Source organism: Schistocerca serialis, chromosome 1, assembly GCF_023864345.2.
Source record: "Schistocerca serialis cubense isolate TAMUIC-IGC-003099 chromosome 1, iqSchSeri2.2, whole genome shotgun sequence".
Classification (NCBI taxonomy): domain Eukaryota; kingdom Metazoa; phylum Arthropoda; class Insecta; order Orthoptera; family Acrididae; genus Schistocerca; species Schistocerca serialis.
In genome coordinates this window covers 558,531,740-558,550,104 of record NC_064638.1, presented here as the reverse complement: position 1 = coordinate 558,550,104, position 18,365 = coordinate 558,531,740, and the positions used below count along the sequence as shown (strand labels likewise).

Sequence of the window (18,365 nt, the reverse complement as noted above, 5' to 3'; positions counted from 1 at the left end):
CCTTTGGATAGGACAGAGGTTTCGGATTGGGAGAGAGGTTTGGAGGAAAGGTTAACTACTGAATTAGGGTGTTGTGGTTCCAGATTGTGTTGATTGGAATTTTGAGGTTTTGGAGGGAGTGGAGCTGGAAGTGGGAGATTGAGTAGATGGGAGAGACTGGATTTGTGTGCAATGAGAGGAGGTTGAGGTTTGCTGGAAAGGTTGTGAAGGGTGAGTGAGTTGCCTTTCCGGAGGTGAGAAACCAGGTGATTGGATAGTTTTTTGAGGTGAAGGGTGGCATGCTGTTCTAATTTGCGGTTGGCCTATAGGAGGATGCTCTGAACAGCCGGTGGGGATGTGGGAGAGGAAAGATTGAAGACTTTTATTAAGGATAACACGGGTGTGTTCATTGGCTGAGTTGATGTGTAGGTGAAGGATTAGGTGGGTGAGGGCAATGGATTGTTCAGTTTGGAACTGGTATAGGGACTGATGGAAAGAAGGGTTGCAGCCAGAGATGGGAACTTTAAGTGCGAGACCTTTGGGGGTAATGCCAAATGTCAGACAAGCCTGAGAAAATAAAATATGCGAGCGTAATCTGGCTAGGGTGAAGGCATGTTTGCGGAGGGAATGTAAATAAAACTTAATGGGGTCGTTGTGAGGGTGACATGGTATTAGAAGGTTGAAAGTGTGACATGAGGTTGAAATGAAAATGAAAATAAAAATAACTGGAAATCTGTTGTGAAAAAAGGTGAAAAAGTGTTGGATAAAGCTGGGCTATGTTGATCCTGTGGTGAACTTGGGTTGGTAGACAACGATGTGCACAAAGGTTAGGTGGTTGTGTTGCCGCCAAAACACGTTAAAGGATGGAGAGATTCGGGAAAATTTCGAAAAAACGGCGTGTAAGTGTATAAAAATGAGTGGTTTTGTGGTGGCAGATTATGAAAATGAGGCTAACAATTGTCTGGCAAGAAATAATGACGTTAAAACCTGTGGGAAGCGGCTAAAAATTATCAGTGATGTGGGAAAAACGGAAATGGAAATAAAGCGAAAGTTATCAGAACTAGACGAAAAAAAAAAAAAAAAAAAAATAAATAAATAAAAATAAATAAAAAAAATAAATAAATAAATTTGGTTATGGTTTGGAAGTGGGTGACGTATTATTGAGTATATATAGGCGGGATAAAATTGTATAGTAAATTACGGTAAAAAGGAGAAGGTGAATACAAAGTGAAACTACTGGCAAAAACAAAAAGAGAAAATAAGACGTGAGGATGGTGTCAAGTAGCTCCCAATACATAAACGGTGAGTGGGGGGAGAGGCAGCACACCACAATAATGACTTATCTTTCCTCTCAGTTGAGCTACATACCAGCCATAAGCAGTAGCTTAGTTGCAGTTCTTAAACACTGATAATGGAATTAAAATTGAGGGAGAAGAAATACAACATTCAAGGGCTGCCGATGGCATTTTAATTCTGCCAGACAGCAAACGACCTGGGAAAGCAGTTGAACAGAATGGACACTGCTTTGAAAAGAGAATATAAGATAAATATCAACAAAAACAAAACGAGAATAATGCAATGTAGTCAAATTAAATCAGGTGATGCAAAGAGAATCAGATTAGAAAATGAGACACTTAAAAGTAGTAGATGAATTTTGCTGTTTGGGCAGCAAAAAAACTGATAATGGCAAAAGTACAGAGGAAATAAAAGCAGAATGGCAATGGCATGAAGAGCACTTCTAAAGATGAGAAATCTGTTGACCTCACAGGTCGAAGTCAAAGCATTGTACCACAATTTTCAGCTTTAACCCAGACAGGAAACATCAATGAACAGCTAACAACTGGAAAAAATTATTTAAAACAGAAAGATGAACAATACCCAGTAATTACAGGTCACTAGCATCTTTGTCCAGTTCGTTAAAGTTTCTGAGAGGCACCATAACCATCAGAATTCAAGACTTTCTGGAAGAATACATAATCATACCAGTAGGACAAAAAGGTGACAAGTGAAAAAGCAAGAGGACAAAGACCAGCTGCTGATCAACAAAATGGTTCTGGAAAACTGCAAAAGCCAGAAAACATGTCTATGTATTATGACTGTGATTGACTACAAAAAGCTTTAGACTATAGAAAAAGCCTTTGACTCACTGCCACACAGATGGACCATAAAGCATCTGGAAATCATCAGGAGCAGCAAAAACAGGGAATTCACGGAGAAATTGTAGATACACTGGAATAGAGAACCATTTGTCAGATACTGAACTTACGGACTAGTCAACGTCAAGATAGGCACCTTCCAGAAGCACTCGTGTCCCCACTGCTTTCCGTCATTGTCTTGATTCCACTGCCAATGATATCACAGAAAACAAATGTGGCCTATCAAACAGCGAGAAATTCTCCATGGAAAACCTGAAACTGAAACCAGTCTCTGACAAATACAATCTAAATCTTCAGTTGTGACAACAGCACAGAATTCAGCTTAGATTAAGTATACCCCACTGGCACTAAAGAAGGGCAAAACTAAGAAAGTGGAGTCATTGAAATGCCTAATGAACAAATCATCACGTGCTACAACCCTACAAAAACCTGGGCATTCTGCAGCAGGATTACATCAAGCATGGGCATGTAAAACATATTGTCAGTAAAAAGTAAACCCAAAAGATCCACCCTTGACAGTGATGTCGGGTCGACAGAAGCGTCCGATCACACGCGTCGGCTTTGACCCGTGACGTAAGGGTGCTGTCGTGTGTGACGTCATGACGGCGCGGAGTTTGGTTTAAGTGTGGCTGTCTCCAGTCCTGTTTTATCTTATTTTATTTACTTTTCTGATCTGTTCATTCTATCTCGTGAGATTTTTTTTTTTTTAATTGAAAAACACTTATTACTTATTTTAATTATTTGTTTCCTCCAATTCCTGTTTTAGTTTATTATATTTATCTTTCTGATCTGTTCGTTCTATCCCGTGAGATTTTTTTTTAAAAAAGGCGAAAAACACTAATCAGCTACTGAAGCATCTTTATCTTCTATGGGTTGCAGGGGTTACGACCTCTGGGGAGGTGGGTGGGTATTCACGCATGGCTGTCTTCACTTACATGTTGTAGCAACGCAAGGCATCTAAATTTGTTTATATTTAGTTTGCCCCCCCACCCAAAACACCCCATTTCCCGCACTTGTCCCGTTAATGTCATTAGGCTTCTTCTGGAAAGTGTGTGTGTGTGTGTGTGTGTGTGTGTGTGTGTGTGTGTGTTTTTGTTTCCGCCATATTTGTGACATCATGGGTCAAAGCAGACGGGCGGGATCGGACGCTTCCGTATTTCCGTGACGTCAACAGGCTGTACTTGCCCACAAAAGCAGACACTGGAAGAAGAAAGGAATGCTTTGGCAAACTGTGTGAAAGATAGCAAAGAATCAACGCTGATTGAAGTCAACAACAGAAAGCTTCTCAAGATACAACAAACCAAGATTCATCACACAGAAAAGTTGTACTGCCAAGCCGGACTGACAGCCTATGCAATAAAGTGTAACAGTACAGACACAGCCAGGAGCCCAGTGCCATATTCAGAGCATGAGTCGCAGCCAGCTGATGCAGACATTTGACAGCTTCCTCAATAGTGACCTTTATCTCCGAGCAATGACCAGCCTTCAGGAAGTTTCAACGGCACGGCATGAAGCAGCCCTTGTCTTCTGCATTAACTATATACACCCTTGGGCCAACTGAGCAAGTCATCAGCACAGATGGGCTATGCATCAACACCTGCCACGGCACCAGGTGTTGATCTCTGCTATGGCATTACCAAAAATCTTGTGACTTAATTATCATTGATGCAGCTGGGCTGCGAACCAACAACTGCTGGTCACCTTCACTCTGTTGTCATCTCCATTAGACAGACAGCCATTGATCCTGACAGCAGTTTATGGGGTACTATGTAAAAACTGAGGGTCTTCTCACTCTGTATCACTGAGGTGATCTCTGCTGCTTCCAGCAGCAGTGAATCACTAACTGGTCAAGGAGTCGTTCCCCCATCACCACCACCATTTCCTACTAGGCTGGTCACAGGCCTGCCTCATTCTGGCCACCTGAGCCAGGACACTGTCATAACATCCCAACTCAGCAACAGTTGGCCTCTTGGAATGCGCAAGTAGCCAAGTCTGCTCACTACTGCGCTGTTTGCAATGGTGTGTCCACACTGGCATGCCTGGAGGCAGAGTCAACATCCATCAGAGGCACACTGCTTTATGTCTGTCTAGTGTTAACAATAAAGAACTTTTACAACACATGGATACCTTCATCATCTATGCCTCCATCCAACTCCAGCAGAGAATCATTTACTCATTACATTCTTCCTGGTGTCATTTCCAATACTGTTACACTTGGGTGTCAGAAGGTCTGTAGGATGTTGAAGAGCAGATCAGTTGAGGACTACAATGGTGATTCAATGTGTCCGATAACAGTAAATGTAAGTGGCAGCAAGTACATATCTTATACCATTCGTAGGGTCCTTGTATCCTGGTGTTTGTCCTCTTCCTGCTGTCCTCTTCCCATTATGTGATGGATAGTCTCAGTTATGGTACCTGGGATGGAGCTAAGGGATGAACTGATGACACAGACTACATATACACAATGTAATTTATCTGGGCATATAAACTCATGCTGACAAAAACAGCATTACACCACGTAATGCAGAGAAAACACGAGGCTAAGACAAGGAAGGCCATGGGCACCAAGAAAATTTAGGTCAATGTAAATAACAGGAAATTATGAGCATGAGTTGTAGATAGAGAAGCAGGAATTTAGCATATGATATTTCTATATAAACTAAAGTAAGTGCTATAAATGGTTACAGTGTGTTATAGGAAATAGGATAAGTATGATGACCACCAGAGCAAAAATTAAGGAATATTACTTAGTTTTAATAAGGTAGATGTAAACAGTAGTACAGCACTGCCAAAGAAAAGCACAGATCAAACGTCACAACAATATCATATGGTTAGGGTTTCCTGTCTTTTCATCACACAACACTGATTCAAGGCAGCAGTGCACTGAGATACCACAGATGCAAGATGAGCCGTTGGTCGTGACATCATCAATTCAAATACTATGTCCCTTGAGATTCAATGAGCATGACAACAAAAAATCCATCTGAGATATATCTGTCCCAGCTAAAAACACGAAACTGCAGGAGAATATATCAGGTATTCAGCAAAGTATTATGATCTATGATAACAATGACAGGCGGACTAAGGGCACACAGGGTAGCTGAAAAGTGACTATGACCCTCAGGTCAGTGACATTGTTGAGTATGTGCAGCACAATCTGCTGGACAAGTCTCTTGGAGTGAGAGGCATCACCAAATTGTGATTTTGTAGTAATGTCAGTATATGAGAACAATGGAATTTTGATACTTCCTCAGTCACTACATCCAAGAATATGACCATAGCAATGCTACCACAGACACCTTTACTTTGTAAATAAAGATCCTTATTTGTTATGACATAGTTATACAGCATTATATGGCAATATGCATACAGATAAGTTCACACAAGCCAACAAAGGCTTGGACTTGTCTTGAGTGCCGGATGAGCACCTAGTACTACTAAGGACAAAAGAGGGCACACATGTTCCTCATGTCTTCTTATTAGCTATTTGGAATCAAGTGACAATAAGGAAGACAATACAAAAATAAGAAAAATTTGTGGGGATGCATTGATAGGCGTCTCTTCCTACAAGGTGGAATGACAGCTGCTTACTGGACTAAAAACAAAAGAAATAAAGAAGGATAGGGCAAAACAGTACCTAAAGACTCCACTCCTGTCCATCACAGGAGTCAAGACAGTGAACATAGCACAAATGTAGAAAGGAAAAAGAATACTAAAAGGTATTGGTCACTCAAGAGTGGTCAGTCCGGCCTTGAGTAGCAGAATACAAAATGTAAACAACTGAAAAATACTTCTGTTACAGCCAGTTTCTCAAGCAGAAATTCAGTGGGTCGAATCATTGCTCACAGAGTGTAAATGTAGCTACACACATCCAGACAGGAGCCTGATGCCATATCAGGGCATGGATTGCAGCCAGCCAGCATAGCATTTCGCAGTATCAACAGCTTCTTCAATAGCAACTCAGTTCTCCAGGCAATGACCAGTGTTAGGAAGATTCAGTGGCACTGAATATATGTGGCAGTACTTGTCTTCCATATTAAAAAGCCTCCTCAACCACATATATCCCCTGGGTTGGCCAAGCAGGTCATTGGCATGGCTGGGCCATGTATTGACACCCGCCACGTGTTGGTCTCTGCTGTGGGTCACCGACACCCTTGTGAAGCAGCTGTCATTGATGGAGCTATCATTGATGCAGCCTGGCTGTGAGTAAACAACTGCTGCCTGTTGGCCTATCCATCATGCCAACTTCACTCTGCCGCTGTCTACACGAGACTGTCAGCCAGGGAACCTGCCACCACCTCATTGTCAGACATATAAACTGGGGTCCTCCCAGCTCTGTGCCACTGGGGCCCAACACAACCAGATGCAGCACCCCACCAATTGGTCCAGAGTTCCTTATCTGGATGTCACTGCTGTTTCCCACTACACTGGCCACCAGCCTCCCTCTCTCCATCCACACAAGCCCGGCAGTGTCAAGCCACCCTGACTCACCAACAGCCATCTGCCATGTGGAATGCACTGGTAGTCAAGTCCATTCACTATCAGACCGCCTACAGTGACTCATCCAGACCTGTGCTCCTGTTTGCAGGGTTCGACACCTGTTGTCTGCTTACTGCAGGTATGCTGCACTGTATCCACTTATGGTTGATAATAAAGAACTGTGACACCAACCAGCTGCCTTCATCGCCTATGCCTCCACCCACCTCCAGCACACAACCACTTGCCCATTCAACTCTTTCTGACTCCATTACAAAAGCGTTGCATGGGCAGATTTTTTTGCAGAAGACTGAAGGTAAAATCGACTGAGAAAATACCTGGTCTTGAGTGACCAACAGAAATCTGATTAAAGAAACTGAAAGACTAACTTTTGCTGCAAAGAGACAAGCAATCAGAACAAACGCCATTACAACCAGAATCGAGAAATCAGCAAAGAACTGAAAGTACATACCCTGCAAAAATAACGATGAAACAGCTGACTGTATCTTGAGATACAGCAAAATTATTGCTCAGACTGATTACAAGCAGAGGCACAACAATGCACGAATGATCTGCTGGAACTTAGCCAAAATTACCAACTGCCAGTGAAAAGGATTTGGTGGTATCACCAGCTACAAAAAGTTAAAGAAAACAAACATTGCAAATTAATGTGGTATTTTCAATTTCAGACAGATTGAATGCTGTAAAACAGTATACTAGACATCACAGTTGTGGAGAAAAAGTGTGTATCACTGATACTGTTATTCCAAATGATTGATAAGATGACAAATAACTTGAAAACACTCCATGTATGAGGGCTTGAAAACTGAGCTACAGTGGCATTGGCATAAGCAAATAAAAGAGTTCCCAGTGGTTCTCGGTACATTGGGAGCAGTACTAAAAGATCTTATTGGGCATTTTAAGACTGCTGGCATTGATAATATAGCCATCTGCCAACTGCCATTTTACTGGGATCTACACGAATTATCGCAATATATCGTGCAGTGCTGGATGTTTGGGACGTATTTGACTAGTGACTAAGCATGACATCCAACACAGAAAACTCACTGGCTATGTTTACTGTTACAACAACAATTGTTTACACCATTCTGCAAAAAGTTAAGCAGATGGCTGATAACCATACATTGTAAAGAGTATCACTCACTGAAACTTTCTGGCCAATTATCAGTGCACATTCCACTGTACAATGAAAATGCATTCCGCTGATATCACTTACTATTCGCTGTATCTTTGTAAAGTGCCAATTTTTGTTTATGTATTATAATCCTACTTTTGACAAACTCCAAAAGATAATGGAGTTACTTACCTGTTTCGAATGGATGAATAAAATATGTATTCTTGAAGGATACAGAAAACCCCACAATATGTTTTGCATTCATAAAAAGGTTGTTGTTCCCTATATGATCTGAATGACCGTGAGTACAAACCACATAGTCAATTTCTTCGCAGGTGACTCCATGGCGTGCTAGTCCTGCAGAATGAGTGATTTCAATTAAACTGCGGCAAAGCTCAACATTAAGCTTATCTATTATGAATATTGTACACTATATGGATATGTATTAACTGAATGCACATACTGATAATTGCATGTCCCACCTGAATAGGACGCTGAAGGGGCTCGAAAAGTGTTTTAAGAAAATAAATATTTTCAAATGCTTGGTCTTAGATATTTGTATTTAGGTCAAAATAAAAAAGGTTATTAAAAAAAGAAAGCAAGAAGCGTCATTCGTTACAAAACAAAAAATTAGAGAACCTTCGATTATAAGTTCCTTGTCCCATGCTGTCATAGTATCGACTATTATTTTTTTCGGTCCTTTAATTAACGTGCAACTACAGTTAGCTTCCATTCCATTCTCCGTCATCTTCGAGAATCCATCGTAAAGCACATGTACTTCATACGCCATGATTCAAGTAGTTTCAGATCATCCACAAAATTTCTTGCGCGACGACAATCAAATTTGAAAATCACGCACAGCTGATCAAAACATTGTCAAAGATTCCTCAAATTTGCTGACCAAAGATGTAGCTAGCTGTAGGTAGTCAAGTGAAGTGCTATGGACAGAGTTACAATAATACAACCATCAAATGAAATCCGTTTGTAAAACGTACTTAAAATACATGCAAAAATAAATAACATCTAGTTACAGACACTGGGCTTACAAAGTGACATCGCGAGTACAAAAATTCGTCAAGTATTGTTGTCCACTCTCATATCATAGACTCTAAAGTCAGCTGTCCTCTTATAGTCCGAAACACACACATTTGCCCAATGAGTACTTTTTATTTATTTTTTAATGACGCAAGTTTCTCCTCTCCAAAAAGAAGTAAATACACTTTTAGTAAGTCGTCACAATTTAAATCGTTAAACGGAAGATGCGCGCAGCTTGTCGAGTTTGGGTTGCCAGTGCTGTAGTAAGCAGTTGTGGTTTGTTTATGCTAGACAGCTGATTGTCTCCTTCAATAGTCGACGACTCTGCGAATGATTCGATCAGTCAAATTGGTTACAAGTGAGAATATTTCCTTATGTCAATTAAACTCATTAGCCACATCGAACAAAATTTTCAATTTGTTTACAATTCCTTCCAACCATATTCCTTATGATGAACCTTTTTCTTTACAGGTGTACAAAACGTACGACTCTGTGGTCGATGTGGGTTAAATAAAATGTCTATTAATTCAGAACCAGCTGCGAAACCGATTGAAACATCAATACGCCAAAAACTGTCAGAGAATTTGCAGCCACACCATATTCAGATTATTAATGAATCATACATGCATAATGTGCCCCGTGGTTCGGAAACTCATTTCAAAGTCGTCGTCGTTTCAGAAAAATTTGAAACGTTGCCTCTTATAAATGTGGGTTGATATGTAATATAAAGTTTTTCGTACTTTTTTCAGATCTTTGGTTAGAATGAACTGTCAAGTGACTGCATGAAACAAGTGCATTCTTTACATTTAGTTGCGTTGTGTTTGACACCCCCTGAATAATGATTTTGTACAGTTGATCTGAGAACTACGTTTAATGTGTAAATGGCCAAACGCTGTTATTCTAAATTATTCATGCCTTCCACGATTGCCCATACCATATTTGGTAGTATCTCACATGATCCTCTTTTTTCAGTAGGGCCAATAAGCGTTTCTGCAGATTTGAATATACTTAAAAGAATCAATGACCAGAAACTGGGCATAATGAAATCACCACTGATGCCAAGTCATTAGTTATTAGTGTTGGCCTGGAACAACGGAGGGAATGTTCCAAATGCTCAAACATTTTTAAACTTTTACTTATTCATCTAAAATTCAAAAACATTATTTGCTCTTTCTAAGGCAGTAGAAAGCATAACTGTGGTTACTGAATTTAACAAAGGCAGACATTTCAAAAGTAACATATATGGGTATTGTTTAGTAAAGAAAACTAGTATTATTACATGCTGAAAATTTTGTCATTGTGCATTAGCTTATGATAAAGGCTTTAGTTTTATAATTTTTCTGTCATATATTTTTCATTCTGTAAGATTTTTATTTGTGTCAGTATCTGTTGAATTTTCATAATCCATTGGGTACCATAGACACCATAAGGACTGAGAACCTTGTGGGATGTGGGAAGAGCCAATGTAGACACACCAGTACACAAAAAAAGACAGAACTTAATCAATAAACTATTACTACATTGGTAAATACTATTTGTGCTTACACAAGCTAAATGTAACCTAGTAAAATGAAAGGAAAGACACCACTAAACAAAAAGTTGCAATTTTCTCAGTTATATGCATTGTCCACCTATGGAACACCTTTATACCATCTATAGTGTGTTTAATCAAGTCCGTTAACATTTCAGTAACATATAATTTCAGCAATTTGCCATGTAATTTAGTCACTATGTGCAGTGAGTATTTAATATTTTTCATTTTATTTCAGAGGCATCGAATAGTAAATGAAATACTGAAGGATGAACTGAAAAATGGTGTTCATGCCTTGTCAATTGTGGTAAGTGTACTTAAAATAAGAACAAGTACTTACTACAGGGCATAATGTACGCTGTACAATATTCTCTTTATATCTATCATATAAATTGTGCAACCAGAATGTAGAGAAATGGAGAGAGCAAATGCATTTAAGACACATTGTGCTACATCATATGTTAGGAACTTTTGAGAGAGGGAGCATCCATGAGCATATGCTCAAGTTTTAGTACAACCAAATACATATTTCAGCACCAGGTAATATCCTAAAGTAAGCTACACCACCTAAAATTATACTCATGCAATAGTTGTTCTGAATTCATTATTTTCTGTATATGTCCAAAGAAAGTGCAAGAGATGTGTGCTCTCATGAAGAGTGACTGACCAAACCAGAGGAAAAAGTGAAAATATTTTTCAGAACAACTGTTTGTGTACACTCCTCTTGAAGAATGGTATTCAGCACACTTATGTAGGGTGTTACATCCACATCATATGAATAATTCTGCTTGACTTCAGTATATAAAGAGTCACAGTTGGAAAATGTGTATGACCCTGCAACAACACCTCACCTGACTAAAAAACTTACTAATTCTACGAGTTGTGCAAATTGCTGTATTTTGATGGTATAAAAGTAGATCACCTTTCTTTGACTTCATACATTGTACTTCTACATCCACATCTATACTCTCCAAGCCACCATCATTGTGCTGCATTATGTGATCAGAAGTATCCGAACTCCTGGCTGAAAATGACTTAGAACTTTGTGATGCCCTCCATCAGTAATGCTAGAATTCAGTATGCTGTTGCCCACCCGTAGCCTTGATTACAGCTTCCACTCTTGCAGGCATATGCTCAATCAGTTGCTTGAAGATTTCTTGGGGAATGGCAGTCCATTCTTCACGGAGTGCTGCATGATGTCAGTAGGTGAAGCCTGGTATGAAGTCAGCGTTCCAAAACATCCCAAAAGTGTTGTATAGGATTCAGGTTAGAACTCTGTGCAGGCCAGTTCAATACAGGGATGTTGTTATCAAGTAACCATTCTGCCACAGGCTGTGCATTATGAACAAGTGCTCAGTTGTGTTGAAAGATGCAGTCACCATCCCCGAATCGCTCTTCAACATTGGGAAGCAAGAAGGCACCTAAAACATCAATGTAGTCTTGTGCTGTGATAGTGCCATGCAAAATAACAATGAGTGCAAGCTCCCTCCATTGAAAACACAACCATACCATAACTCTAGTGCCTCCGAAAGTTACTGTTGGCACTACACATGCCTGCAAATGATGTTCACTGGGCACACCCTGTAATTGGATTGCCACATTGTGTACTCCACACAATATTTTTTCAAAGTTCAATTGTCCAATGTTTACACTCCTTACACCAAGTGAGGTGTCATTTGGCATTTACCAGTGTGATGTGTGGTGTATAAACAGCTGCTCGTCCATTAAATCGAAGTTTTCTCACCTCACCTTCCCCCTAACTTTCATAATACTTGCACTGGATCCTGATGCAGTTTGGAATTCCTGTATGATGGTCTGGATAGCTGTCTGCCTATTACATATTACGACCTTCTTCAACTGTCAGCGGTCTCTGTCAGTCAACAGACGAGGTCGGCCTGAAAGCTTTTGTGCTGTACACGTCTCTTCACATTTTCGCTTCACTATCACATTGGAAACAGTGGACCAAGGGATCTTTAGGAGTGTGGAAATCTTGTGTACATACGTACGACACAGGTGACACCCAATCACCTGACCACACTCGAAGTCCGTGAGTTTGTGGGGGGTGTCTGGCTACTTTTGATCACATAGTTTATGTGTGTTGGAGGGTTCATCTGGCAACAATATATACCCCCCTCCCCCATTTTTCCATGTTCCATTTGTAAATGGGAAGAATAAGTATGAGTAAACCACTGCATGAACTGTAATTTCTTTGATTTTCTCATCATTGTTACTGTGGGAGATGTGTGTGGAAAAACAATACATTGGTCTACTCTTGTTGAAACAACGTATGCTCTCAGAATTTTAACTCTCTCTCTCTCTCTCTCTCTCTCTCTCTCTCTCTCTCTCTCTCTCTCTCTCTCTCTCTATACCTACCTACCTATTTTTTATCTTTTTAACTCTATCTTTTCCTCTCCCCCCCCCCCCCCCCACTTTTTTTTACCTTTTCCCCCTCCCCTTTGTGTTGGTCCCAGACTGCTGAGCAATACTCAGGACTCTAACTTAAAAATGTTTTGTAAGTTACTTCTTTTGTTCATGAATTATTTATTAGACTTCCTTATGATTCATTCAATGACTGTCAGCCTGATATCTGCATTTCCTACCATTAGTTTTAAGTTCAATTTAGGTCACTCATGACAATTACTACTAGGTACTTTACAGTTGCTAAACAAACAGTAAATTATCCTTCAACTATTTATGCACATTGTGCTACATTTGTTAATGTTAAAGGTCATCTACCTGGCCCTGTAACACAGCTTTTGCTGTAATTTGCTACCATATTCTGGAATTGCAACTTTCCTGTAGAAAACAACATTGTCTGTGAACAGGATCATAGTACTTCCAACGTTATCCACTACACCATTTCCTTGGGGTACTCCCTAACTTACCTTTACATCTGCCATTTTCAAACCTTTAAGAACCACACTTTGAGCTCTACATCTATACTAATAAGGCAAAACATTATGACCAATGCTCACACGACATTGGATGCTGCCTGGTGGCATTGCCGACACGTGACATGCTAACAAAAGTATGTTAGTGGAGCATGGATCTGCTAAGGGATCACCATAGCACAGATATGGACTTCAACTGGGGAAATCCATAGACGTAAGTGACTTTGACAAAGGACAGATTATTGCTACACAGAGCCTGTGAAGGAGTATCTCGAAAATGGCGAAGCTGGTCAAATGTTCACATGCTGCTGTTGTGAGCATCTATGAAAAGAAATAGAAGGGCAGGGAAACTACCAGTAAACACTAAATGGAAGGACGTCCATGACTTTTCACAGAATATGGGGTTTCGGAGGCTTATTTGTTCTGTGAAGTGCTTAGATGGTGACCTATGGCATATCTGCCGAAAGAGCACAATGCTGGTGCACACCTAAGTGTTTCGGAGCACACCGTTCATTGTGCATTGTTGAACATGGAGCTCCACAGCAGACCACTCCTGTGTGTTCACGTGTTGACCAAACAATGACTCTCCAGTTGCAATTGCAGTGGATGCAGGACCATCAAGGATTCAGCTATCGATTAATGGAAACATGTCGGCTCTTCAGGTGAATCACATTTTTGCTACACTAGGTTGCCGGTTGTCTCCACAAATGCTGTCATCATTGTGAACGGTGGCTCAAATCATGCAGTGCGCCATAGCCGCAGGCTGGTGGGAGCAGTACTGTGCCATGGGAGACATTCTCCTGCACTTGCATAGGACCTGTGGCACTAATCAAAGACACACCGACAGCTGCAAACCACCTGCATCCCTTCATGCTAGATGTATTCCCCGACGGCGATGTCATCTTTCAGCAGCATGATTGTCCATGTCTCAGAGCCAGAACCATGCTGCAGTGGTTTGAGGAGCATTATAATGTACTCATGTTGATGTCTCAGCAGCCAAATCACCTGATGTAAATCCTATGCAGCCCATCTGGGTCACTATCAGGCACCATCACATTGTATATAAATCGGTGGCCTGCTATTTACACAAATTACATGACCTGTGCATAGACATCTAATGCCACATACCTCCACAAACTTACCAAGAAACTGTCGGACCCCTGATACACAGAATCTGTGGTGTATCTTGTTCCAAAGATGGACAAACAAGCTTTGAAAAAGGTCATCATAATGTTTTGTCTCATCATTGTACACTCTGCAAGTTACCATTAGTTGCTTGGCAGAGTGTCCATCTCACTGAATGCCTCTGTGCACATAGTAATTATTTTAATCTTATCCTCACAATCCCTATGTGACCAGTACATAGGGGAATTAGTATATTCCTAGAGTCATCATTTAAAGCCAGTTCTTGGAACTTTGTTAATAGACTTGACCAGGATGGTTTATGTCTGTCTGCAAGAATCTTCCAGGTCAGTTCCTTCAGTCCAGTCACAAATTTCACTTGATACGCCATATGATCATACTTTTGACAATAAATGAAGATGTGGGACTAAGTCAAATGCTTTTTGGAAATCAAGAAATACTGCATCTATTTGACTACCTTGATCCAAAGCTTTCAGTATGTCATGTGAGAAAAGCGCTACATGCTGACAAGTCCTGGAGCCAGTCACAAATCTGTCCCAATACTCAGTAAGCTTTTCTTTTGTGCACTAAAGAACAGTGCAAATTTATCTAATACCATCCAGACATTAAGAAAAACAGCATCTACTTGGACAACTTTGTGTTTGACGCTCTGAATTTTTTGGCTGAAAAGAGAAACCTGAGTTTTACAAGATCTTGGTTTATCAAATCCATGTTGATTATTATAGTGGGGAGTTTCATTCTCAAAAAATACCATAACACTTGAGAATAAAACATGTTCCATAATGTTATAACAGATTGATGTCAGTGACATAGGCCTATAATTATGCGCATCTGTGCAACAGTCTTTCTTGAAAAAGGTAATGACCTGCACCTTTTTCCGACCACTTGGTACCCATCATTCCTCTAGAAACTTTCAGTACACTCCTGATAGAAGAAGAGCAAGTTCTTTTACATAATCTCAGATGCCTTCCCAAAACACAATGGCATAAAGCAGCTAGTGAATCATTAACATACAGCAATCAAGCTATCAGTGCACTTTATATCATTCGTATATTCCTAACTTGTTTTTGTCTTTATTGGCATTTGGATTCTTATTTTCTTTAGTGTTTTCCATTTCAGGGCTACTGAGATTTAGAATTAATCACACAACCATTATGAACATTACTCTTAAAAAAGGGGGAGGGGGGTTAAACATCTGCAACTAATGAAGCTGTATTGCATTTCCACAAAGTTTTTGTATCATCTTAGAACAGGTTTAGAATACTTAAAGGACCATTTTCATGTAATTATACTTCTGCTCTGAGTGTCACCAACATAAACTGAAAAAACAATTAATTCATGTCAGTGCTGTACGTGACACGATTTCTAGAAGTGATTTCTGTCAGCCAATTTCTATACTGTTAAGTGTGCATAGCCATGATCTTTATGAAAGAGAGACTACTGTAACTTCATTTATTATTTGCTAATCTGCTTGCTGATGGTAGCTCCTTGTAAAACTGATAAAAAGAGGTGAATGTGCAATCTGTAATGCTTGTTTACCTATATGTGACAGTTTCAAAGAAGTCTCTTTAATTTGTGTCATTTAAGGCAAAAACTCCGAAGCAGTGGGAAGAGTCAAGCAAGGAAGTGACGTCTAGTCCAGCATGTAAAGGTGGTTTTGGAAAATAAATGTTTCATAACACATCTGAAAGCATATTTGAAAATAAAAGAAGTATGCCTCTGTATCATGTAAATCAACTGTCTTGAGTATGTATTGTTATAAACTGTAGGTTTCATTAAAATAAAGATTCTTTCATGTCAAGAAACATTGTTTTGCTTCTTTTTATCTCCCCGTCAAGTTCGTGATTACATCATCTGCTACCTGGTGAAATGGGAAATAAGTTATGCAGAAAATTTAATCAATTATTTTAAGTAAGAAAATGAACTTAACTTCAGTTTAAGATCATGTGTTAAAGCAGAAATTTATGTTTATATTTGGAAGAAATTATATTAAGAGGTGCAAAATTCTGTGTCAGGAAACAATGGTAAAGAAGATATATAGCACAGGTGACAAATATTTTTATTAAACTAAGTATTGTGAATCAGTGACAGTTTGTCTTCTATAAAGGAATTTCTGAGCAGAGGAAATGAGTAAAACCTGTACAGTGAAAGATTGCTGATTTGGACTAATTGAGGTGAGTTTCATGCCAAATTATCCAAACTCCAAATATTTTTCAAAATGTTTATATGAAAATATAAAATGAAATGCAATGAAATGAAGGTATATAACATGTGAAGTATAACAGGATGTAACAGTTAGATGCAACTTGCTAAATTTTTGGCAATGTAGCTAATGATTTGCAGATGCCGAGAGAAATTTCAAGAAAGTCAGGTTAACATGATGCTCTCTTCCAGAATTACATATTTATTGCATAAAACTGTAACAAAACTGGCTCACAAAAAACTGTCAGAAAACTGAAACCCTGAGTGATTGATATGCCACTGTTTGTATATATTTCGAACAGTCACTGCTTACATCATTCATTATTAGAAGCAGAAAATTTATGGCTTTCAATCAAAAACTAGCTGGTGTATGCTGACTGATCAAATCCAAAATCCAATCACACATTGCAACATAAAGTTTTAGACAGCTTTTGACTTTTAGTATTGAAATTCACAAAATATGTTCAGTAACAACGCTTATATCATGAAGATTATTAGTTGGAAAATGTTCCTGACATTTGCATGAGTTTATTCCATAAATACTAACAAGAAGCTGGTTTCACTTTTTCTAAAAGATATCAAGGAATTTCAAAATGAGAGTTGTTTATGTTTTATGTTCAGCTATCGATCAGTAACAGTCTAACCAGCACATAGATATTTGTATGCTTTCTAAGATCAAAACAAATTGTCAGAATATGAATCAGTATAATAAATTGAGCTCTAAAAGACCAGACAAATGAAATAAGATTGTTACAAAAAATTTTATAAGCCTTTAGATGTGGCAGCCTGATACTTGAGGTCAACGTGTCATGTCATACTTATTCTAACAGTCATATATTGGTACATTTCATACATTAGCAGTTAAGTAAAAACTAGATGAACCATAATATTATGAGAAATACTGTATAGTTTATTTAAATTAATAGCAACCAATGTAATGATATCATAATAATTACAAATAGGACAAACAAATTAAAGTTACAATATACTTTGAAAGATTATGTTAAACAAGCTTGATATATACACTACTGCACATGCGCTGTATTGCAAATTTATATTTTACCATTTATTTGTTGGAGTCATCTAGCTCTATGACCCATGATCCATAGCAGAGGCACTACTACATCATGACGATGCCATGGCAATATTTTCATTCTCAGTACCTATTGATAATGGCTTAAGTTTACACAGCACTAACTACGAGAGGTCAGGTTTGAGTCACTTGCTCGCTTTCTGGCTAATTCGCCTTTTGTACAAAAAAGGTCCAAAGCTTTATTATGATTTTTCTTAATACTGTAACAATGAACTTAACAATCCTAAACTCTGAAGCACTATCTTGGATTTTATCAAGCACTCTCATTTTATCTTATAAACTTAATGATTTGTATTTACTCATAATACTCATCTTGGTTACTGTATTGTACTGTACAACATTTAATACACTTTTAAGTGATCACAAAGACAGAATTCGACACCACTCGTCATGTGGACAGCAGCAAACAAACTGAGCAGGATTTGATTTTGTTGTGTGCGTATGATCAATAATGATACATATGTTCCTCATTATCAGCCACAGCTGAAGCAAATGGGAAAGGAGAGGATGCTTTCAGCATTTTGGAGTGAATAAAGTTGATGCAAATGAGATCGGGTACAGTAAGATGACATTTCATTTTGCAGTATGAAGCAGGAAGCAGTTCAGCTTCTGGGAGGCCAGCATCTGCCTGTCACAAGACAGAATAAAATGGATATGATGAAGGTGTAATACCTTTAAAATCCTAAGTCATCGCTGTCTGTCTGGTAGTACCTTGTAAGGATCT

General features: G+C 39.1%; 2 protein-coding genes across 2 annotated transcripts in view; one reads left to right on the top strand and one right to left on the bottom strand.

Annotated features, from left to right (window-relative positions):
* The window catches only part of LOC126475451 (metallo-beta-lactamase domain-containing protein 1), a 36,527-nt gene extending 27,878 nt beyond the window's left edge, over window positions 1-8,649 (bottom strand). Inside the window, exons 1-2 of the mRNA XM_050103325.1 lie at window positions 8,386-8,649; window positions 7,939-8,103 (exon numbers count right to left, since the gene is read on the bottom strand). Of these exons, the coding sequence (XP_049959282.1) occupies window positions 7,939-8,103; window positions 8,386-8,536 (316 nt within the window). The 5' untranslated portion in view covers window positions 8,537-8,649. The remainder of the gene's footprint in view (window positions 1-7,938; window positions 8,104-8,385) is intronic.
* Window positions 8,650-8,988: 339 nt separating this feature from the next.
* LOC126475456 (bolA-like protein DDB_G0274169) lies at window positions 8,989-16,151 on the top strand. Its single transcript, XM_050103338.1, has 4 exons — window positions 8,989-9,139; window positions 9,253-9,488; window positions 10,551-10,619; window positions 15,934-16,151. The coding sequence occupies exons 1-4, from the start codon at window positions 9,112-9,114 to the stop codon at window positions 16,012-16,014; spliced, it is 414 nt and encodes a 137-aa protein (XP_049959295.1). The 5' UTR covers window positions 8,989-9,111; the 3' UTR covers window positions 16,015-16,151.
* Window positions 16,152-18,365: the final 2,214 nt, after the last annotated feature.